The 24,489-nt window shown below is 44.5% G+C and overlaps 1 protein-coding gene across 1 annotated transcript in view; it reads right to left on the reverse strand.

The window, feature by feature from the left end:
- DNAI1 (dynein axonemal intermediate chain 1) overlaps positions 1-24,489 on the reverse strand; it is a 297,103-nt gene that overhangs the window by 157,275 nt on the left and 115,339 nt on the right. Inside the window, exons 14-16 of the mRNA XM_065598665.1 lie at positions 11,769-11,858; positions 7,845-7,932; positions 1,588-1,667 (exon numbers count right to left, since the gene is read on the reverse strand). Coding sequence (XP_065454737.1) covers positions 1,588-1,667; positions 7,845-7,932; positions 11,769-11,858 — 258 coding nt within the window. The remainder of the gene's footprint in view (positions 1-1,587; positions 1,668-7,844; positions 7,933-11,768; positions 11,859-24,489) is intronic.

Consider the following 24,489-nt stretch of genomic DNA (forward strand, 5'->3'; position numbering starts at 1 on the left):
TAGACAGACCAGTGTGTAATTAAGATAATGATTTCTTGGCTTTGGAAATGCTATTAGCCACACTATTTTCTGAAATTCACTGTAATTGTTCTGCAGCTAAATAATGAACCTATTATCCTGCTGCTTGTTAGGAAGTTTTAACCCCTTGGAAAAATAAAAGCTTTCACAAACTCACTTTTTAAAACAGCTGAACAAATAGTCTATAGGCATGTCCATCCAGAGAGGAGTTTACCCTTGATTCTTCGTTCTTGAATATTTGAAGTTAGATTCTTTTTTCTAATGAACACTACGGTGGCAAAGGGAATGACGACCTCTGGACAATTGCCAACATTTCTGAGAGTTTTGCAAGAACTAACTGCCCAGATAAGCTGGAGGTCGTGGGCTGCTATGTCCCCATCTGCCCAAAGGCTGTGTACGTGCTCTGGTAGAGATTAGCATTGTACAGACTTTGAAGACTCCCTCCCCAAATGCAGCATAGCATGAAAGCACAGGTTTCAAGTGCTTTGCTAGATCAAGGCCTTAATCACCCCATCCTCCCAATGAGGCTGAGATCAATGTCCTCGTTTTACAACGGGGAAACATGAGGGCCCAGACCCACAAAGGTACCTAGGTGCCGGAGTCCAAGTTTTAGGCTCCACTGACACCCACAAGCCCCCCACTCAGCTGCTGCCTAACCTCACTCAGCACCTAAATTTTTGCAGCAAGAGTTCCCTAGGGTCCCAAGTTTCTGCCTCTGAGCATGCGCACTGTTGCCCCACTCTTGGTGTCCAGGCCCTTATCTCTGGTCTAAGCCCTAGAGCAATCCATGGACCTGCCCAATTCGTGGGAGGGGTCTGCTCCAGAAGGCTGGCTCAGAGTGGAGCAACTTCACCAGGGGAGTGAGGGAGAGTCACAGCAGAACATCCTCCAGCTCAGCAGAGGAGTCTGCTGAAGGCAGTGGCCTGTGAAGGAGCTTACGGCAGCCATAGCCGTGTTCTGGGCAGCTCTGCCCCACCAGCCACACACAGGCGAAAGCTCCTCACCCAAACTGAAGGCTCTGTGGCTAGAATTTTAAATAGACCCCAAAAACCAGACTGGGGGAACTCTGCATATAATGGTGGGGGACAGGGAACAGACCTCCCTTTCCAACTATGACTGGATACGGTTTGCATTTTCAAGACTCGCTACAAAAGAGAGGGCTAGAAACTCCTATGATTTAAAAAACCACAGATTAAATTAGCCCTGCCATTTCATAGTCATGAGGGCAGGGGCCCAGAGGCTGTATCCCTCTTCATTTCTCTCTCTCCAATCTTATTTAGTTCTGCACCTGCATTCTGTAGTCTGGAACGCAGTTTGTACAAGAAACTTTATACAAGATTCTATTCTATATAGGTTCTTTTAGACCCCAGTTGCAATTGGCTCTGCTCAGGCATATTCCAGAGATTCACCAGAGCTTCCCATGGGCATCGGCGTCCACCCATGGAGATCAGATTGAAGGACCGAAGTTGCATTGTATTACATATTCTGGGGAAACGACTAAGACGACAACCCTATAAAATAAACAGCAGCGATGAGAAGTAAAACAGGTTTCCCTGAAATGGTTTTTACCTTGTAGATTTTCCCTTCTTCAGTGCCAACGAGAAATAAATAATCTATCTTCTTGTGAAAATCAAAGGAAGTACCACAACCTATTTGAGAGAGAGAGAGAGAGAAAGCTGTCAGTCGGAAAGATGGCCATGATATCAAGCATAGGTTTCTTGGTTATTGCACAAATTCCATCAATGAAGGTTTCGAAAAAATAATTTTTCATATTTCACTATTACCTGGAGCCCCCCAGTTGAATTTGGGGGCCCACTGCTGGGGATGCTGTATAACTACATAGTGAGAGATGGTTTTTGCAATCTGACTAGCCAAAAGGTGGGAGGAGAAACAGGCACACAGAGGGGAAGTGAGTTGGCCAAAGTCACACAGCAGGTCAATGGCAGAACCCAAGTCTCCTGAGTCCCTGTCCAGTGCACTAGCCACTATATCATACTGCCTTGTGAACTGGTCACAGAAGTCAATTGGTGAAAGGATTTGAACTCATGGGCTTCAGGGCTGCAGAGCAGCAGCACACTGTGTAAGTCACCAGCTGAGGCCAAAAAAAACCCAGGTGCCTAATGTTAGGCTCTTATACAGACACCGAAAAAATCGCCTCATGTTCTAAAGTGCTGAGTGCCCCACAGCTCCCCCGAGAGGGCATTATTCTGCACAGAATGTAACAATACGACCTGTACACCATCAGTCACATACAACTGAACACAGAGAGCCCTCTCTTCAAACACTCCAACTGAACAGGAGGAAGGGCAGACACAAAATCTTAATCAGAAATACCTGCTAGATGAACTACAAAGGCAACAGTTTCTAAGATGTGCATTTACGGTATTGGAGCCAAAGTTTACTCCAGCATATTTCTACAGTCAGTATCTAGGACTCATTCTCTCTCTTTCTTTGGGGTCAAACTCCAGCCAAACAATTCAAATCCTTTTAGTGAGCCTCTCACACAGTAAGTATAGGTCAGACCTCTTCCTGAAAATGCTTCCCACATCTTCTCTAAGATTTCAAGGAGCAATGGTCTCAAGTTGCAGTGGGGGAGGTCCAGGTTGGATATTAGGAAAAACTATTTCACTAGGAGGGAGGTGAAACACTGGAATGTGTTACCTAGGGAGGTGGTGGAGTCTCCTTCCTTGGAGGTTTTTAAGGCCTGGCTTGACAAAGCCCTGGCTGCGATGATTTAGTTGGGGATTGGTCCTGCTTTGAGCAGGGGGTTGGACTAGATGACCTCCTGAGGTCCCTTCCAACCCTGATATTCTATGATTCTATGATTCAAAGATGCAAGGTTTCTTTTCTAGAATCTGGTTCAAGGCTGTGGAATTCATTTCTGAAGGACTTTAGAACCACAAACATCAGCACTTTCTCAAATAAAGAACTCACCAGGACCTTGTTTTCTTTCTAAGAAACTTATTAAATGAATACACTATATGTATCTTTTTTTTAAAAACAAACATACATGTGACTTTTCCTGCTTGGGGAGGAATGGAAAGGAAACCTCATGTGACTCATACAAGTTTCCTTGTTTATTTTTAACTCTGGAAGGCACTCAACATGGCAATGGGCATAGTATTAGAACTGAAATGTCCCAGACCTGCACTGTTTCAAGAACAGATCCTTCCCCGGGATGACCTTAAATAAGGGAAGAGAGTAAGTCCTCTCTTTCCAGCCCCACCTTGGCATCTCTGGATCCAAGGAGGTTGTGTCCTTTGTTAAAAAGAGGTTATCAATCATAACTGTTCAGGATTCATTGAGATCTTTCAGGCTCTGCTGCTGAAGCAGAATGCTATATCATCTTGGAAATCAATCTCACTTGAGACTTTAAACACTGGCTGTTGCATTGTCTTAGATTGAAAGGAAACATCTTAAATTGTAATAGAATAACAGGACCCTCACAGTTGGTAGGGCTCCATTCATAATTCATACACACGTAGGGGGGTGAATCAAAATTGCACTGCAACCTTAATTCTGGCATTTCCTAACTCTTGAGTGCTCGACTTTGCAACTTTAATAATGTTCTTTTAATGTAGTTTGTGTGTAAGTTCCTAGGTTTTTTTAAAAAAATCTGGAATTCCTTCACCTCCAATGAAATTCCATCATGTAAGCATCATATTGACACCTACATGATATATCAGAAAGGTTGGAACCTATAGATCCACCACACAGACCTCTGCCACTTGAGTTAACAAAGTAACTGCTAGCAGTAGTAGGTTGTTATCCTCTATGTGGCCCAGCCCTAGAAGGGGATGAGACACTTTACCACTGGGTTTCACAAATATTTGCTAACAGCAGAAGAAGGCAAGTCAGGAATCTAGGGTCCCATTCCAGGATCTGAATGGGAGTGTGCTCTAGGGGGCACAGACTTTTCTACCCCACCCCATGCAATCAGTCCCTGTTCTGTCTCTCTACGCTGCCTCCCACCCCGCCACTGGCTCCTTACCCCAGTCCATTCTGCTCACTCTGCTAGTCCCAGTCTCTACTCCTTACGTGTCTATTCCACTCCCATTGCCACAAAAGGCGAAGTTTCCTCCCTCCACACTCCCAGTCTCCCTACATCCCCACTCCCAGTCTCCTTACTCAGCCAGTCCCAGTTCCCTCTCTCATTCCCAGAGCTATTTCTCACCCCACCATGCACATTCTTTGAAAATCTGTTTCCTGGTAATATTAACACATAATAATACAAAAGCAACATGGAACTTCACAACACATTGATTTACCTTGGATATCCTATATTGTGACTCACCATCAGTATGTATCAAAGTAATTCCCTCTCACAAATATATTACACTCTCTACAAATTGCTAACTCTGAAACATTTTTATATGCAGAGGGAATTTCCTTCTACAAGCTCTGTAAGGCTATGTCTTCTCTGCCAAAAATAGGTATGTTTTTTACAGCAAGACAGCTAACCCGGCTTAGCTCTTATGAGGAGAGATTAATAAGACTGGGACTTTTCAGCTTGGAAAAGAGACGACTAAGGCAGGATATGAGAGAGGTCTGTAAAATCATGACTGGTGTGGAGATTCTTGATTCTACACAGTGTCCATTTTGTGTTCCTTCAAAGTAAATAAGGAAGTTATTTACTCCTTCTCATAACACAAGAACTAGGAGTCACCAAATGAAAGTAATAGGCAGCAGGTTTAAAACAAACCGAAGGGAAGTATTTCTTCACACAACGCAGTCAACCTGTGGAACTCCTTCCCAGAGGATGTTGTGAAGGCCATGTCTATAATAGGGTTCAAAAAAGAACCAGATAAATTCATGGGGAATAGGTCCATCAATGGCTATCAGCCAGGATGGGCAGGGATGGTGTCTCTAGCTGCTGTTTGCCAGGAGCTGGGAATGGGCGACAGGGGATGGATCACTTGATGATTGCCTGTTCTGTTCATTCCCTCGGGGGCACCTGGCATTGGCCACTGTCAGAAGACAGAATATTGGGCTAGATGGACCTTTGGTCTGATCCAGTCTGGCCATTGTTATGTTCTCTCGGTGTGATGGAGGCAAGGAACTGGTAGTTTATACCTCATAGCTAGTGGAGGTCAACCTTAGGTGAGAGGGAGATGGGTAACATTGTTGAGCTTGACTAGCTACATCTAGGTAGAAACGACTGCAATTGGAGATGTGATTGCAGCACATGTAGGCATACCCATGCTAGCTTTAATCTAGATAGCTCAGGTACCAAAAGCAATGAAGTCACAACAACACGGGCTTCAGCATGGGCTACACAAGCCTGCCTGGGACCCAGGATAAGTACTCAGGCAACTAACCTGAAAGAACTCAGATATGAAATTGCAGAACTACTAACTATCGTTTGTAACCTATCCCTGAAACCAGCCTCTGCACCAGATGACTGGAGGATAGCTAATGTAACACCAATTTTTAAAAAGGGCTCCAGAGGTGATCCTGGCAATTACAGGCTAGTGAGCCTAACTTCAGTACCAGAGAATTATCAGACTGTAAAGATGCGAGACTCACCGCCGCAGCGCCTCCCATTGGTTGTCCAGGGAATTAGCTTTCCAGCCTCCAGAGCGCCCCCTGTTGGCCAGTGTCTCGCCTTTCGCTGGCCCCCGTGTCCCTCACGGACCCCGGTGCCCCTTTCTCTTGGGAGCTGCCCCCTGGCAGCACCCCCACAGTTTCTGGGTCTCCCCACCCAGGGAAACCCCCACCCACTATCCCCACCTGGCCTCAGAATAAGGCTACTGCCAGTCACCATCTAGCCCCCATTCACTGGGGCAGACTGCAGTTTACAAGTCACTCATCACAGGCAAGGGGGGTTAGGTCCTGCTGCCTCCGCCTACCCTTGGGCTGCCCCTGCAACCCCAGTACCTATTTGGCCTTGCACAAGGCCAGCAGCCTGGGGAGTTGCCAGGCAGGAGCTCCCCAGCTCCTCTCGCCTTTCCCCAGCCCTGCTCTACCTCAGGTACCCTGGTACGCTCCCCAGCAGCCAAGCCCATCTCCCTCCACAGCTAGAGACGACTCTCTTTTTGCCTCTGGCTCACAGCCCTTTTATAAGGGCCAGCTGAGGTCTGTTTGGGGCGTGGCCCCCAGCTGTGCCTGCTTCCCCAGTCAGCCTGGGAGCTGCTTGCCCCAGCCACAGCCCTCTCTGGGCTGCTTTAAACCCCTCAGGGCAGGAGCAGGTGACCACCCCACTACACAGACACAGAGATGAACACGATTTGTTGGGGAAGAGTCAACACAGCTTTTGTAAAGGGAAATCATGCCTTTGAGGGGGTCAACAAACGTGGCTAAGGGTGAGCCAGTAGATATAGTGCACTTGGATTTTCAGAAAGCCTTTGACAAGGTTCCTCACCAAAGGCTCTTAAGCTCTAAGTAGTCATGGGATAAGAGAGAAGGTCCTGTCATGGATCAGTAACTGAAAGAAAGGAAACAAAGGGTAGGAATAAATGGTCAGTTTTCACAATGGAGAGAATTAAACAGCGTGATCCTGCCAATGGATTTGTATTGGGACCTGTACTGTTTAACATATTCTTTAATGATCTGGAAAAGAGAGCGAACAGTGAAGTGTCAAAATCTGCAGATGATAGAAAAATTACTCAAGATCATTAAGTCCATATTTGATTGTAAAGAGCTACAAAGGGATGTCACAACACTAGGGAGACTGGGCAACAAAATGGCAGATGAAATTCAATATTAATAAGTGCAAAGTAATGTACATTGGAAAAAATAATTCCAACTATACATATGTAATGATGCGTTCTAAATTACATGTTACCACTCAAGAAAGAGATCTTGGAGTTGCCATGGACAGTTCTCTGAAAACTTTAGCTCAATGCACAGAATAGGTCAAAAACGCTAATAGAATGTGAGGAACTATTAGGAAAGGGATAGATAATAAAACAGAAAATATCATAATGCCACTATATAAATCCCTGGTGCACCCACACCCTGAATACTTTGTGTCCTGTTCTGATCACCCCAACTCAAAACAAATACAGCAGAATTGGAAAAGGTTCAGAGAAGGGCAACAAAGATGATCAAGAGTATGGAATGGCTTTCATATGAGGAGAGAACAAAAATATTAGGACTGTTCATCTTAGAGAAAGGGAGATATGATAGAGGTCTGTAAAATCAAGAATAGTGTGGAAAAAGTGACTAGAGAACTGTTATTTACCCTGTCCCACAATACAAACATCAGGGGTTACCTGATGAAATTAATGGACATCCGGTTTAATACAAACATTAAGAAGTACTTTTTCACACAACACATAGCTAACCTGTGTAACTCATTGCCTTGGGATGTACTGAAGGCTAAAAATCAAATCTGGGTTGGAAAAAAAACTAGTTAAGTTACTGGAGGACAGATCCATCAACGGCAGTTAATCAAGTTGGATGGGACACAACCCCAAGCTCAGGGCGACCCTAAACTTCTGATTGCCAGAAGCCGGGAGTAGAAGACAGAGAGACTCACTCAAAAAATGCCCTGTTCTGAACACTCCACCTGAAGCTCTGGTACGGAACACTGTCAGAAGACAGGATACTGGGCAAGATGGACCACTGGTCTGACCCAGGGTGGCAACTCTTATGTTCTCATGAGCTGGCTAGATTGAAGCTAGAGTGGGCATGCCTACCCTACAATTACACCTTCACATGCAGTAGACTTAGATAAGCTAACAGACAAGAGGAGTAACCTTTCTTTAAGAGTCTCTCTCCCCATCACCTCACACCGGGAGAGCGCTCTGCTTTAATTTCTATGGATGAGTGATTAGAGGTTTGGTGTCACTAATTATCAGGATGATGAGAACTTGGGCTCATACCAATTGTTTGCAGCTGCAGTCCCTCTGGCCCTTCCATCGTTGTTCCCTCTACTGACAGCTTGATGACATCCGAATGAACCAGCTCATTCTGCCGGCAGAGGAGACTTCAGATTAATAAGTGTCTTTGTGGTGACAATACAGAGACTGTCGTTGCTGGGAAATAGCACGTTTTCTTGAAGAATTTTAAAAAGCGAAACATGAAATTACTTGTCATTTCATGCCAGCAGCCGGCAGCTTGCTAAAGCTGTGTTTTACTTACTGTGAGCTTTGCTTCCCTTCCCCAGGATAGAAAGTCGCTACCACTCATGGACTCTATTGGGACCTTATCACAGCAGGACACCCATGTGCACACACCCGGGTTACACACACCCTCGTTTCTTGGGTCAAAATTTTCAAATTTGGGCGAGACAACTACATCATTTAGGCTCCTATTAAGTGGCCTGATTTTTTGGCAGAAATCCTGATCACCTGCAGCTTTTGTTGACTTCAGTGTCTCTCAAAAACAGGCCGATGGTATTTCAGGTTGGGCACGTTCCACCCCAGCCCCCCCCCCCAATTAAAAAAGAGAGGCACTCAGTATGAGCAAAAGGTTTAGGAAATGAAAGCCAACATCTATCTAGCCATTAAAGTCTACATCAGTTTCTCCATCAGTAAGATGAGGATAATACTAATATTTACAGTAGAACCTGAGAGTAATGACCACCTCAGGAACGGAGGTTGTTCGTAACTCTGAAAAAAAGGTGATGGTTCTCTCAAAAGTTTACAACTCAACATTGACTTAACACAGCTTTGAAACTTAACTATGCAGAATTAAAAATCCTCTGTACTAGGCTGAGACAGCTGGGTAATTGGGGGTAATTGCAGGTGGAATCAGGGGTGATACCCATAGTTGGTAAAAAAGCTTTGACCCTACAACAATACAGATCGTGTGTCTATGCAAACTCTGTGTAAGGGAGACGTGAGGACCAATCATCCTGGCGATGAGTGATGTAATGTCACAGATACTACTTGAGGATTTGGTTGGCCCTTTGACTGGGGATGGTAAGTGGAGAAAAGACATGTGCAAACCTCCAGCAGGCACAAGGCCTTGCACCAGAACCGGGCCATGAATTGACACCCTTGATGGGAGGTGATGCGCTCTGAAAGGCTGTGCAGGCAGATGGGATCGCTAATCCATAGCTGGGCTATCTCTGCAGCAGAAAGGAAGCCTGTGCAGGGGATGAAGTGGGCCATTTTGGTAAAGTAGCCCTCTACTGTCAAAACTGTTTTAAATTTGTTGGATTCTGGTAATTCTACAATAAGGTAGCTGCACAGGGTTTAGATGGGGTGTCCAAGGGCTGGAGGAGACTGCAGGGCTTGTGGTATGGTGAGTTGGCACAGGCACAAACCTCACAGGAGGCAATGAATGATTGTATCATGGGGAACACCCGGGACCACTAAAAAGGGTGGGATATTAATCATTCGGTCTTAAAGCCCTAAAAGTGTCCTCCTAGAAGAAAGTCGTGGCATAGCTGCAGGACTGCAACACTTGCAGGTCCCAGGGGAACATAAATGCGGTCCTTCATATATGTGATCCCTTCCTGGGACTCATGCCGTTGCTTATTGATAATGACCTGTTCATCAGGCAGAATTCCTGAGGCAGAGCGTATCAGTATGAGTATATCCTGGTGAAAAGCTAAGCTGAGAAAGTTATGGGATTTGAGAATGGGGGTTGGTCCCTGGATGGGGCTCCTGGATTGATACCATATCTTCGGGACAGGGCATCAGCCTTGACGTTTTTGGTTTTGTGGCCATATGTGATGACAAAAATCAAATTGTGAGAAAAACAAGGCCCACTGAAGCTGTCGTTGGTTTAAGGCCTTCGCCCCATGGAGGTACTCTGTATTTTTATGATCAGTGAATACCTGGACTGGGTGGTGAGCTCCTTCCAGGCAGTGACACAATTCTGCAATGGAGTTTTTTTTAATCACCAGAAGTTCCTTAGCCAGTATTTCGTAGCTTAACTCTGTGGGGTGAGCTTCAGTGCACGGGTGTAATACTTGTTCAGGACCAAGTCATTTGGAGAGGACAGCTCCTATCGCCATGCTGGACACATCAGCTTCTACAATGAAGGCTTGCATGATGTCTGGGTGAGCCAATAAGGGTGCAGTAGTGAAGGGAAGTTTCAGCTGATTGAATGCATGCTGGGCATTGGAAGACCAATAGAATTGGGCATATTCCAAAGGAGAGCAGTGAGGGGGCTCCATTTGTTTTGAAAAAATTGGTATAAATCCTCAATAAAAATTGGTGCACCTCAGGAAGCGTTGCGGGTCACATACAGAGTGGGGAACCAGTCAATCATGGACAGCTTGGAGCTTGCGTGGGTCCATCTGGATCCTTTCTGGGGGTAAGACAAAGCCGAAGAACTCTGTGGAAGCCTAAAGGCCAGGCTGCCGTAAGCATTCCAGCACCATTTTGATGTGAGTGGTATGCTGTTCTGCATCATCAAAGAGGACCAATATGTCATCTAGGTAAACTATTATGCACTGGTCCAATATGTCTCAGAACACATCATTTATGTTGGAAGGTGGCTGAGGCATTGGTCAGCCTGAAAGGCATTACCAGATATTTATAGTTGCCATACTGGATTTGGGAGGCTATCAAATAGCACTGACATGGTTTGGAGGAAGACTTCCCAGTTTGACAGTGTTGGGCTGTCACATGCCTAGTAGGGGGAGGCCCAGTCTAAGGCTTGCCCGGACAGCAGGCTGATAACCAGAATCACCTCTCTATAATCAGGAGTATAGAACTGAGAATGGCATCATGAACAGGAGGTGGCATTGGTTTATAAAACCCGGCATCGCTGGTAATTAGCATCAAACTTTTCTGGCAGATGCTAAATTCCCTGAAATGGAATTCTTCTGTCAATCTACCTACCACCTGTCAGGGTGGTGGATTACCTACATCAACAGGAGAACCCCTTATAAAGAAATGTCTTTGCTTCCCTGAGGATGTAGCTCTAGAGCTTTAAGCTTCTATGTATCTTAAGGTTATCCAGTTGACTGTGAAATAAAGGACACTGAAATCCTCAAGCAAGAAGCCATTTTTTATTTTGTGCCAACAAGAAGAGAAGGGGTATTGAGGTTTTGGGACAAACTGCCAAACCTATTTTCCTAAGTTGCACCCTCAAAAGGAAAAGTTAGTTGTGTTGCTGAGCAAGTTGAAGCCTTCCCAATCACTTCTTGGATTTCACAAATCTGACTTCTTTAGATAATCATTTCCTAATAGGGTAATTTTTCGGTAGTGGAGGGAAAAATAGAAAGAGGTCCATTCTACAGTCAGCTCTCTCATTAACGGTGGGTGTTCTGTGCCGTGAATCACACTGGATTCTGGCAACTTCAAAGCAACCTGGTGGAAGACAGCCCCTCCCCCTGAGAGCCCACTGATCTGCACACAGCCTGCTTACCAATGCTGCATGCAGGACCAAGGGTTTGGTGCTCAAAGAGGTGTGGGCTGTCCCTGTTCACTTCAAACAGTTTAACACTAAAACCCAATGACAAGTTTTAAAGGCTCACATTGGAACTATTGCAGTGTTGATCATTAACAATCTCTTCTTTTTATGCCTAACTCATTATTATAACACTGTTGTTTGAAGTGTTCATGAAGCTGGGTTGGTCTCAGGACATGAAAGAGACAAGGTGGGGGAGGTAATATCTTTCCTTGGACCAACTTCTGGTTGGCGAGAGAGAAGTTTTCAACCTACGCACAGCTCTTCTTCAGGTCTGGGTCTTCCCAACAGAAGTTGGTCCAATAAAAGATATAATAATAAGAGAGACAAGGTGGCTGAGGTCATTAGTGCACTTGATACATTATTATTGCTTTTGAACTTTACAAATAATTTGCTTCAATTCAGCAAGGGAGAAAATATCATAACATAACATTTACCTTAACTAAAGTCCATGATACAATCCGCCCATCTGAAGAGATGGAGAAGAAGTTCAAATTATTGTCCAGGTCATCCTTCTGCCATTTGACCTAAAAAAGCCCAAACACAACACTCATGGTTGGCACGGAAGCATTCAGCAGCGGATAACTACAGAGCACTCGGTAAGATGGATGTTTCAAATCATATGGAGATATACCTATCTCATAAAACTGGAAGGTCATTGAGTCCAGCCCCCTACCTTCACTAGCAGTACCAAGTACTGATTTTTGCCCAGATCCCTAAATGGTCCCCTCAAGGATTGAACTCACAACCCTGGGTTTAACAGGCCTATGCTCAAACCACTGAGCTGTCCCTCCTAAATGAATGAGTTTCCTTTCAGTTGAAGCACTCCACATTTAGCACTACCCCTCCATTGGCACCCCCTCTTGCAGTTGACTAGGGGCTGAGGAGGTTAAAGGGAGCCTGATGGCGTGGACTTTGGTCCTATTCACACTCACCTGTTTTTCCGAGACAGTTTTATAAGCAGCCAACATCATACAGTATTTCACCCTTCTTATCAGCCCCTCTCTCTGTCACTCTTGTGGCTAGTTCTTTCCAGCTGGATATCAGAGGCAGATTCTAGTCATCCAGATCAGACTTGCCACAGAAGTGAGACACAAGAGATTCTTGCGCACACTGAAACCCTCTGCCACTCCCCTCTCCTGTACGGGGAGGTTTTGGCAAACCAGTAAAGTGCCTAAAATCACTATGATTTATTGTTAAAAAGCAACCTAGTCAGCAAGCTGTAAATTGGCCATTCAGCAAACTCAGCTTGACCAAGACAGGAGGGGAGGGGGTTCTGGGGTGCCACGGAAGGGGCAGCTTGACCCTGCGTCCTTCCCGATAAGAACTGTGTTGAAGTTGCTGATACATGCGTTTTAAAAGAGTAGGATGTGCCCCAGGAATGTTTACTGAGATCTCAAGGCTGCAAGTTCTGGAAAGACCCACACCTGGTTAATCAATAACACTGCTTTACAGCCAAATTGCTTCTGAAATAAATGTAGTCAAACTTTACTAATTTTGGGTCACTGAAAACGAAAGTGATGCTTAAAATTGTTGATTGGCTCTAGTTTTCAAGATATGCTATTGGGTCAGTATATACGACCCTTGACTTGGGAATGGCGGAGGATAAGTGAGTTATAAAGGGAAGGGATCTCAATTTAAACCAGAAATGACTAAACTACATCTTTGACTGGATCTATGAATAAATCTATGACTGGGTTTGGACAGTACTTGCTTTTTAGGCAAAACAATGAATCATGCAATCTGAAGCTGGTATTCATAGAATCATAGAATCATAGATTATAGGACTGGAAGGGACCTTGAGAGGTCATCGAGTCCAGTCCCCTGCCCGCATGGCAGGACCAAATACTGTCTAGACCATCCCTGATAGTCATTTATCTAACCTACTCTTAAATATCTCCAGAGACGGAGATTCCACAACCTCCCTAGGCAATTTATTCCAGTGTTTAACCACCCTGACAGTTAGGAACTTTTTCCTAATGTCCAACCTAGACCTCCCTTGCTGCAGTTTAAACCCATTGTTTCTGGTTCTATCCTTAGAGGCTAAGGTGAACAAGTTCTCTCCCTCCTCCTCATGACACCCTTTTAGATACCTGTAAACTGCTATCATGTCCCCTCTCAGTCTTCTCTTCTCCAAACTAAACAAACCCAGTTCTTTCAGCCTTCCTTCATAGGTCATGTTCTCAAGACCTTTAATCATTCTTGTTGCTCTTCTTTGGACCCTTTCCAATTTCTCCACATCTTTTTTAAAATGCGGCGCCCAGAACTGGACACAATACTCCAGCTGAGGCCTAACCAGAGCAGAGTAGAGCGGAAGAATGACTTCTCGTGTCTTGCTCACAACACACCTGTTAATGCATCCCAGAATCATGTTTGCTTTTTTTGCAACAGCATCACACTGTTGACTCATATTTAGCTTGTGGTCCACTATAACCCCTAGATCCCTTTCTGCCGTACTCCTTCCTAGACAGTCTTTTCCCATTCTGTATGTGTGAAATTGATTTTTCCTTCCTAAGTGGAGCACTTTGCATTTGTCTTTGTTAAACTTCATCCTGTTTAACTCAGACCATTTCTCCAATTTGTCCAGATCATTTTGAATTATGACCCTGTCCTCCAAAGTAGTTGCAATCCCTCCCAGTTTGGTATTGCGTCATACATGATATGAATTGCATCATGTTATTCCTAGAAGTCATGGATGATGCAATCATAACGAAGCTTACATCACTCTGCTGAACAAATTGCCCTATATCAGCTCTAGAAATCATACAGTGTCATGCTCTCTTATTTGTCAGTGTTTGATTTTGCAAAGGGACACATTTCTGTTTAGCCAGAATGAGCAGAGATGCCTCGTACTTGTGTGAACAGTGCAGATAACTTCTGCTATGTTTGTGGTGAAGTGACTTTTGCATCACAAAAGCGCAGTATAACCACTATGGTTAAGAAAACCTATCACCTTTATTTTGGCTGCAAAATTGGAGATCAGGACAAGAGGTGGGCCCCACACATATGCTGCAACACTTGTGCAACAAATCTTCGTCAGTGGTTGAACAGGAAAAGGAAATCTATGCCTTTTGCAGTGCCAATGATTTGGAGAGAGCCAATAGATCATACCAGCAATTGTTACTTCTGCATGGTGCCTCCAGCTGGGAAAGGTGTGTCAAAGAAGAAAAAGTGGACTGTGCCTTATCCAAACATTCCATCAGCTATACGCCCAGTACCCCATGGAAAAGGACTGCTGGTTCCTGATGCACCAGAATCATTCTCACTTGAGTCAGACGAGGAAGAGGATGAAACTTCTGGTCCTGAACCATCAATGTCACAGAACCCACATTGTCTCCCATCCTCCTCCTCTGAACCACATCTCATAACACAAGGTGAACTGAATGACCTTGTCAGGGATTTGGAACTACCCAAGAGTAAGGCAGAGCTGTTGGGCTTCAGACTACAGCAGTGGAATCTCCTGGCAGGTGATGTTAGGGTTTCCATGTTCCATGACCGTCAAAAGGATCTTGTCCCATTCTTCTTCATGGAAGGTGATCTTGTAGCCTGCAACAACATCGATGGTGTAATGGCAGCCCTCAACATCGTTCACGATCCAGATGAGTTGAGACTGTTCATTGATTCATCGAAGACGAGTCTTAAAGCTGTTTTGCTGCATAATGGCAATGTTTTGCCATCAATTCCAGTTGGTCATGCAGTCCATATGAAGGAAACCTATGACAACATGAAACAACTTTTGAGGTGCATAAACTATGACCAACATCAGTGGCAGCTTTGTGGCGATTTGAAGGTTGTTGCTCTCTTGCTTGGTCTGCAGACTGGATACACAAAGTACTGCTGTTTTCTCTGCGAATGGGATAGTCGTGCAAGAGATTCCCACTACATCAAGAAAGATTGGCCACTCCGACAGTCATTGGAGCCTGGGAGGAAAAGTGGTCAGCATCCACCACTTGTTGAATCAAGGAAGATTTTGTTACCACCCTTACACATCAAGCTGGGTCTGATGAAGAACTTTGTCAAGGCCATTGACAAAACACAAGCAGCTTTCAAGTACCTCCTTGGAAAATTTCCAAGGTTAAGTGAAGCTAAGATAAAGGAAGGTGTCTTTGTTGGTCTTCAGATTCGTGAACTTCTTTGAGATGATGCATTTGACCATGCACTGCGTGGCAAGGAAAAGACGGCATGGAAAGCCTTCCAGTTAGTGGCAATAAATTTTCTCGGAAACAAGGCAGACAACTACAGGTTGTTGGTGGAAAACCTCCTCAAGGCATACAAAAGCCTTGGTTGCAACATGTCACTAAAGATACATTTTTTGCACTCTCATCTAGATTTTTTTCCACCGAACTGCGGAGCAGTGAGCGACGAGCACGGTGAGCGATTTCACCAGGACATTGCAACAATGGAGAAACGCTATCAGGGCAAATGGAGCCCATCAATGCTTGCAGACTATTGCTGGACAGTGACAAGAGATGCTCCATTTAATGAATACAAGAGACAAGCCAAGAAGCGCCGAGTAGACACTGAATAGGACTAAACTATGTACATAATAGTTTTTTGCCTTTTGTTTCATGATAAATTTTATTTCTATAACCCTTTTGCTGATTTTTAAAGTGTTACATAAACAGGACAGGTGAAATATTATCATGTAAAGCAACCATAAACACATGAAAAGACCTAGGTTTACAATTTATGATTAAAACTCTACTATCTACACAATATACATAGACATAAAATGTAAAAACTTAAATATCTTAGAAACAGTAGCCAATCAGTTGTTTTAATTGTCATATTTGAATTCAGCACATCAAAATACATAATAAATAGCACATTTTATCTCTGAAGCAGACGACTTCTCAAAAATTGTAGACCAGTATAATCAGAAGGAACCTCTTGCTTGAAACTGCTTACTTAACAAGGTTTCTTTAAGGGACATGTCATTCTATTACTAATGTATAAATAAGGGGACTCGTTTGGGGACTGGGCTCTCCCTCTGGATGCATCTTGTGGTCCCCACTGGCAGACGGGCTGCCACTGTGCCACTCGAGAGCCACACTCAGCGTTGGTAATTATCAAGGGTTGGGGGGGTGTTACTAATCTTGTTGCGGACGTGTGTAAGTGCTTGAGACCAAGTAAAGTTTAGCTTTAAGTGAAAACACTCTTGTGTTGTCCTGTTTGTGCCAGCCATCTATCGGTCGGATGGCCGTGTCTCCCCTGATTTATTTCCTGACACCTCCTCGCACAGAGTAAAGTTACCAAGAGCTTTGGGTTGAAAGAACCCCGGGTAACACCCCCCACCCCCGGCAGTGCACTGACCCTGCGATCCAATCCATACAGACAGAGCCCTGCACCCATGTGAACCTCTGTTGATTTCAATGGGACTCCACGTGGGCAACCTTTTACACCCCCACAGAATCCAGCTGAAGTCAATGGGAGGCAGGCATCCGCCTGTACAGCTCAAACTGCAGGACGGGGGCCTAAGGGATCGAGAAGAAAGCGTTGGTGTTTTAGAGCTGCTTGAACAATCAGGTGCTTTGCTTAGAGGCTCCCCAGGATATGGCCTGTGCTGTCTACGTCTCTACAGCACCTACCAGCAGTAGGTTTTGGACACGACCACAATTAAATTGTGGAAAAATTCTAGCGCTAGATTCACAAAAGGAGTTAGGCGCCTAATTGCCACTTCAGGTGCCTAAATCCCAGAATCAGTCCCCACAAAACCCCCGCTCAGCTGCCCCCAAACACTGTAGGTGTCTAAACTCCCTTAGTGCCTGAATTTTTGCAGCAAAGGTTCTGCAGGTGCCTATGTTTCTGCTTCTGTGCGTGTACACTGAAACCCCACACCAGTCACCTGGGCAGCTAAACCGCAGAGCGATGCACAGTCCAGGAGAACATAGGCATTCCTCTGCTCGGCTCACCTGCTGGGCCTGGTCCAGTAGGCGTGCTCTAAACAAGCTTACCAGACTGGGTCCTGCACAAGAGCTCACAGAAAACAGCTGGAGGGGAGGAGCTCCCTCATCACTTGTAGCCCAAGGATTAGCATCCTCACCAGCCCGTGCTCACTATTCAAATGTCCCATGATGCACAAACACCACTGCTGATTTATCTGGAGCTTTTCCTTGCGTTACTGCTCTTGCTCTACCGGTAGCTGGATGGGAGGACTTCAGCGCCTGGGCCCCTTTGCAAGCATTAAGTTCAAGTAAAGGAATACATTTAAGAATCAAGACATCTTTCAATGTATTGCAGGAGGGATCAGATGCCAGAGTATAAATAAATTGCTGTTGATGGGCTGGCTGCAGATCCTGTTGAAGTCAATGAAAACAGGATGGGGCCCTGTGTGTTGTCTATTGGGACATTTATACTCAAGGAATGAGATTCAGCCCTGTGCAGAGGGCCAGCAGGGGGACTCAAGGGGCGTAAGTGGTGCCTAGGCCTTGCTCTAGAGTCTAGAGGAAATTTCACCCTTCAAAAAAGAAAGGGTAAATTCTTTCTACTACTTCAGAGCATTTATCTGCCTCCTAAGAAGATTTGCCTTTTGAATGTGACTGCTCAGTGACAGAGATTAGAACAAGGAGAAATGTTTTGAGATTTATGAGAGACATTTCAGTGAGCCCAAAAGCACCAAGATTGATCCAATTTTCTGATCCTGAAATCCAATAAGGCTGAAGAGTAAAGGATGACCTGTCACAACATCGGCCCACTTATAGTTCTGGGGGCATCTATCAGCAGAGCCTGGGCACAATAACTTACAAAGACTGTTCCTATGATTTCAATGGTGTATTTGTCTCTGTCCGAGTACCACACTACATCTATTTCTCTGAGCATCATGCATTAAAAATGAATCTGATTATCGCAGAGCATACTAAATACTTCATGTACGACAATCTATTTATGTGGCATCTATTTCCAAAAAGGAAGCTGTATTCTCAATATTGTAATTATGGGTACTTGGTTTTTTGGCATTGCTCCCTTGGGGAAAAAAGTGTTGATCCTATACACAAAAAAAAAGTTGTTTGTATTATGAAGCCCTATAGAGCATGAAAACTAAGCAAGAGACTCACTGAAGAGAAATTAATCCTCTAGTGAAAAACACACTGTTCCGAGGAACTAAAAATGAAAGTTGAGGAAATCCATTTCAGCATATTTTGATATGCTCCCTATGTGGCCATGACATGTGATTGAAAACTGAGTAGCAGGCTCATAACTCTCTTGAACCAGAAGGACTATCATAAGAGCAGCAACTATTACAGGTCACAGGCAGTATGTGCCAGCAACGCTCTGTTCTATCTTGCATAAATGGAATTGCACAATATGATATACCCAAAAATAAAAGTGCTAATTACGTTAGAGTCACTTCTTTTCAACGGTATATACCAACAGCGCTGTTTTGCAAGGCATCAAAATTGCTGAGAGCATCCATTTCAGATCCATCTACCTAGGGCAGCACCCGTTGACGACAATGGTTGTCAGCGTTGGATACTCCCTTGGTCAGACCCCTTCATCTGATGCTAAGGGCTGGTCTACACTGGGGGGGGGTGGTGGAATTGATCTAAGATACGCAACTTCAGCTACGCTATTCGCGTAGCTGAAGTTGAAGTATCTTAGTTCAACTTACCTGGATGTCGTCACGGCGGCAAGTCGACTGCCAGGGCTCCCCCGTCGACTCCGTTTACTCCTCCTGCCAAGGTGGAGTACAGGTGTCGATTCGGGGATTGATTTATCGCGTCTAGATGAGACGCGATGAATCAATCCCCGATAGATTGATTACTACCCGCCAATCCGGCGGGTAGTGTAGATGTGGCCTAAGGAAGATGAGCCAGATCTATTGTCAACACTGTTATCGGAAGTGTGATTGAGAGTATGTTCTACCCGGTCTCTGTTACGCTCTCCGTAATGGTTGCTTCATGTATGCTAGCTGCTAAGCTGTTCTCTGAATTAGTGAAGGGGTGGCAAGGCAAGCTGGCTGCTGACAGCTTTACAAAAAAAATAAAAAATCAGGCCCTAGGTATCTAAAGTTGGGCACCTAAAATGGAGATACCCCAAATTAAAGGCTGCTTTTGAAAATGGAGCCTAAACTTTAACTTATCGTCATATAACAAGCTCTTCTTCATTTGTCCAACCCATTGAGGTAATCACCCCACCCCCTTAACTCACGTACACCTTCTTCAACCCATCTCCTCCTCAGAGGCCTGGGAAAACAGATAAGCCTTTAAAGCCAATTGACTCAAATCGAAGTAAGGGAAGCAACATTCTGAGTCGAGATCTTCTCATAGAAAATACCTGCCACCATGCCACCAAAGTACTACTGCCATTCACTCCAGAGTCTCAGTGCAGGATCACACTGGGAGAAAATGGTTTCTAAGGTAGCCAAGACGAAAAACATTTAGAATTTACAGATCAAAAACAACTTGAATTGTATCTGGACGTAAAGTGCAGATACAGAGCACAGATGTGTTGTGCTCCTTACAAGAATCAGCACTAACGACTTGTCTACATGGGGCTGCTCAGAAAAGTTAACCTGAATTAACTTTTCAAGTGGTTTAGTTAAACCAAATTAAGGCCACTTTAATTCTGAAAAAGAGCACCCACATAGGGGTTGAATGAATCCACTTTAAATTCACAGCTTTAGTTAATTCAGATTGACTTTTCCAAGTGTCCCTGTGTAGACAAGCTGGTCTACACTGAAAAGTTAGGTCTACCCAGCTACACTGGCTTAATGTAGTTAAGCTACGCTAAGGACTTGGCTTGCGAGTTACAGCGCAATAAAGGAGCCCTGGGCACCAGAGCTCACTCCCTGTCCACACTGGCAAGGCACGTAGAGTGCTCTGACTCCGTGGCTACAGCACTGCTGGTATTCCACCTCGGTGAGAGGAATAACGTTTGCTGCGCCCCCGCTGTAGCACTGTGGCACCAGTGTGAACGAGGTGTTGCCTTACTGCGCTCTGATTGGCCTCCGGAAACGTCCCATAATCCCCTTAAGTCAAGTGGTCACTCTTGTCATTGTTTTGAACTCCTGTAGGAATGCGGAAATGCCCTTTCAAAGCTCCGTTTCTGACAGCCGGCATGCAAGCCATTACTGTGGAATGCTGTGCGTGAGAAAGAGAGAGGCAAGGGGGAGGAGGAGGTCTGCTGCTGTCTGAACTTACAAGACAGCATGCTGACATGCTCTCAGCCCCCCAAAAACCCACTCTCTCCCCCCCATACACGCTCCCTGTCACACTCCACCCCATCCACTCCCATTTGAAAAGCACATTGCAGTCACTTGCATGCTGGAATCGCTGCCCATAATGCACCGCTCCCAATGCCACTGCAAGTGCCACAAATGTGGCCACGCCAGTGCGCAGGCAGCTGTCCGTGTGGACAGACTGCAGCGCTTTCCCTACTGCGCTCTCCAAAGGTGGGTTTACCTCACAGCGCTCTACATCTGCAAGTGTAGCCATGCCCTAGCTCCCAATTTAGACAGCGCTAGTTCAATGGAAGAATTCTTCCATTAACCTAACTACCGCCTCTCGGGGAGGTGGATTAACTACAGTGACAGGAAAACCCCTCCCATACCACAGTGAGTATCTACAATGAAGTGCTCCAGCGGCGCAGCTGCAGTGCTGCTGTAGTGTTTTAAGTGTAGCCATGGCCCGAGCGAGGGAGCAGCCGCGTTACACACTAGCTGAAGTTTCACCGAGTCTCCAGACGCAGCCCTAGCCGTGTGTCCACAGTACGTAGTCCAATCTGGAGCTGACCAGCCGATCAATTTCCTTCCATTATTCCAAGCTGTAACCCCTTGCCCCACCCTATACAACATCGCACCGGCCTGGTGTTTGCACACTTTGAATACTGTTGGGCCAAAGTCTGCACATGGAGGGCCAAATTCTGTCCTCAGATGAGCACCAGAGCCTCCCACTGAATTTTGGAAAGCAGAATTTGGCACTTAGCTCTTTTAATCTTCCTTCATAACTCAATCCCTCCAACACCTTCACTGTTTTTGACAGGGGGAGGAGGTGTTGCTGCTCCCGGAATCCCATAAACTTTTGCCAGTTTCATTTACTTGATGATACTTCATGATACTTGAACAGAATTGCCTGTCTGTCTCCTCTTTTACGGGGGTTTGTGAACATGAGATAAGCTTCCTTTCATTAGCCACATCCATGCTGGGTGTGTCATGGCAATCATTTTACCAGCATACACGGTGTCTAGGTATGTGCAGAGAACTTAATTCCTTATATAAGCATGTGATAATGATCCAGTATTTTGGCAGCATGATAATATACACAAAGGTTCACTTACGACATAGGTAACAAGGAAGAACCACATCTGAAGTGTTTGCACAATTCTTTGCTACCAAATACAAAAAAATTTGCCTCCTGAGATAAAAATCACTATAATTTGCTGTAAAAAAACACATCCATATAGTACAATTTTCATCAAGGATTTATTGCTTTTTTTCGTTATTTATGTAAATAGACACAAGTATTTTTACAGTAATTCATAATAAAAACAATGTCTGGTTTGGGGCAGAGAGAAGAAATGGAGAAATTTGTATGGTGTCCTCTCCAAATCTTTCACCCTTTAAAATGATTTGGGAGTTCATTTTTATATCTTTTAAAACTTCCCCTTGTTTTAAACCCAGACAGCTCATGAGAACTTAAGAGTGAAATTGCCTAAAACCTGTCCGTAAACAAAACCAAAACTGAACAGGAAGCTCAAAGAAATGCAAAGTTTAGAGTAAATAGGTAAAATAAATGCACAAGAGTCAATGAGATTGTTAAAATTATTCAGCATTACTGAGTAAGATGTTATTAGTAACAGAAGCAAGGAAACATGTTTGTTTTTTCTTTTTAATGTTCGCTTTAACCTATTTTTGTGCAATGCATAAATAGCCTGTGGAACTCATTGCCACAAGCTGCAGTTGAGGCAAGAGCTTACCAGAATTCCAAAAGGATTGAATATTTATACAGATAATGACAATATATAAAGTTACACTTGATGGGATAAAAGGAAAATAAAGGGTATAAACCTTCATCCTCAACAAGGTTAGCATGTCACTTCCCCTATAAACAGATTATTCTCTAATCTATTACAAGGATACTAGCACCTTCCTCTGAAGAAGCTGCTACTGGGTACTTCTGGAGACAGGATACCAGACTAGATGGACCACTTGTCTGAACGGGTATGAAAATTCCTATCATCCGGACAGTGTCCCTTTACAAAAAATGGTGAGCAAGTTTAGCATTTGTTAAATGTAAGGATGTTTGCCGCTAGCTTCATTAAAACATAATTGGCCACATTTTTCCCTGGTATGTCTGACTTCAATCCTTTGCAGGCAGCCACTGTGATACTTTCCCTCCACAGTTCTGCCAATGCCCCTCAATCTCTGAGGAGAATACCTGTTATTACAGGAATGAACCCCTCTTGCAGAATCTTGCGATCATGACAAACCGTGTGGCATGCCTCTTGACCTGCCAAGGCCCTAAATGTCAGACAATGCGTGACAGACACACACTGAGGAAAACCAAGATTATTCAGGCAGGAAATCTAAAATGCTGTGCAATTCCTTCCTATGATATCAATAACTGTTCTCTATATGCTCAGCTTCATAGGTCTTTATTTCTGCTGTAAATAATTTTCAGCAGGAGAAGTGAGGGGGTACCAAATTTAGGTTAAGTTTGGGACTAAAATGAGGGACATCCCTCTCTATGAGACATATGTTCCACGGTGGGTTTGGGATAAAGGAAAAGGCTGTGATGAGACCAGATGTCTCATTTTGACTCGGAAGCTAAGGAAGGACTTTAAATTGCTGTGATAGTTCATTGAAGATTTCAAATCCCACAACATTAGGTCACAATATCTCATTAAGTCAGAGGGAGATGGCTGGGGTCACATCATTACTCAGAGTATCATCCCCACTACTACATATGGTTTTGGCAGTAGAAACCCTGTCAGGTCATGGTACAGGCAGTACGAACAAAAGCGGATGAAATATAACCACCAGTGTTGCCATAACCAGGTATTGGCCATGAAACCTCTGCAAATAAAACTGACTTGAATTTGTTCTCAGGTCCCTAATGGAAATCTAATATTTTTAAGCTACCTCATTCTTTGTCCCCACCGTTGGGCCTCAGAAAATAAATCGTTTCCTAGCTTCAGAAATGGATGTTTTATCCAATTTAAAATTTGGTTTCACCTAGCAGGAATTGCCTCATATCATGTTTAACCACATTGTGACTGCTTTGTTCACTCACTAGACTAGACTTCAATAGTCTTCTTTGTACAGTAAATATGTCTTATGACTCTGAATGGAGACTGATGGAGCAATGCATATATAAATAATTAATCTGATTTACATAAAAACTCCGAAAACATATGCAATAGAAAAATATTCCTACAGTGAAAATCTAGATACCCTTTTAAATGCAAATGTTTTCATCTATGACATTAATCGGCAGATGAGAGAACAGATTGGCAGAGCAGAATTCTCGGATGCGCTGCCGTCGTTTATCGAAGCACACACTGATGGTTTACTGTAAAATTATGAGACATGACAGAATGGATCCGCTCAGTGCATTTATAAAGTAAACATTCCCCCACCTCAGTAACCATTCAATAGAGGCTGTCTGCTGTGAATGCCTCTTCCACTACGTGAACCAGTAATATTTAAATGTCTGTTTATACTGTCTGCTTTAGGGAGAAAAAGCTTAAGACTCCAGAATGTAGTTACCTTTCCTCTCTGCTTCTTGATGAATGTACAAACATCCAAAGGTCCCATTACTTCTCAGTCTACTTGTGCTTTCTTCATCTGTCTGGCAGGTTTAATACATCCCTTTGAGGTCCAAAGGTCCAATGCTATCTAAAGTAAGTTTAGGAACTCACTCAAATATCTTGTCCTTAACAGATGTCCTTTGCATCCATGGCTTTTCTTTCAATAAACATCCCAGATAAAGAGGGCCAGGGTAGCTCATGGGTTTGGTAAGGGGACACGAGAGCACCTGGCCTTTGGAGAGAGGGGTGAATTGGTGCAGTGGGCATGTAGGGTTGCCCACAGTAATCGCCACTGGGACCCCACACACACACACACGCACCCCAACCCCTGGGTCCAGCCTGGAGCCCCCTCCTACATCCAATCTCATCCCCCCCCCCCACCCAGAGCCTGCACCCCCGGCCCAGAGTCCA

This window comes from Chrysemys picta, chromosome 6 (genome assembly GCF_011386835.1).
Source record: "Chrysemys picta bellii isolate R12L10 chromosome 6, ASM1138683v2, whole genome shotgun sequence".
In the NCBI taxonomy this organism is placed as follows: Eukaryota; Metazoa; Chordata; order Testudines; family Emydidae; genus Chrysemys; species Chrysemys picta.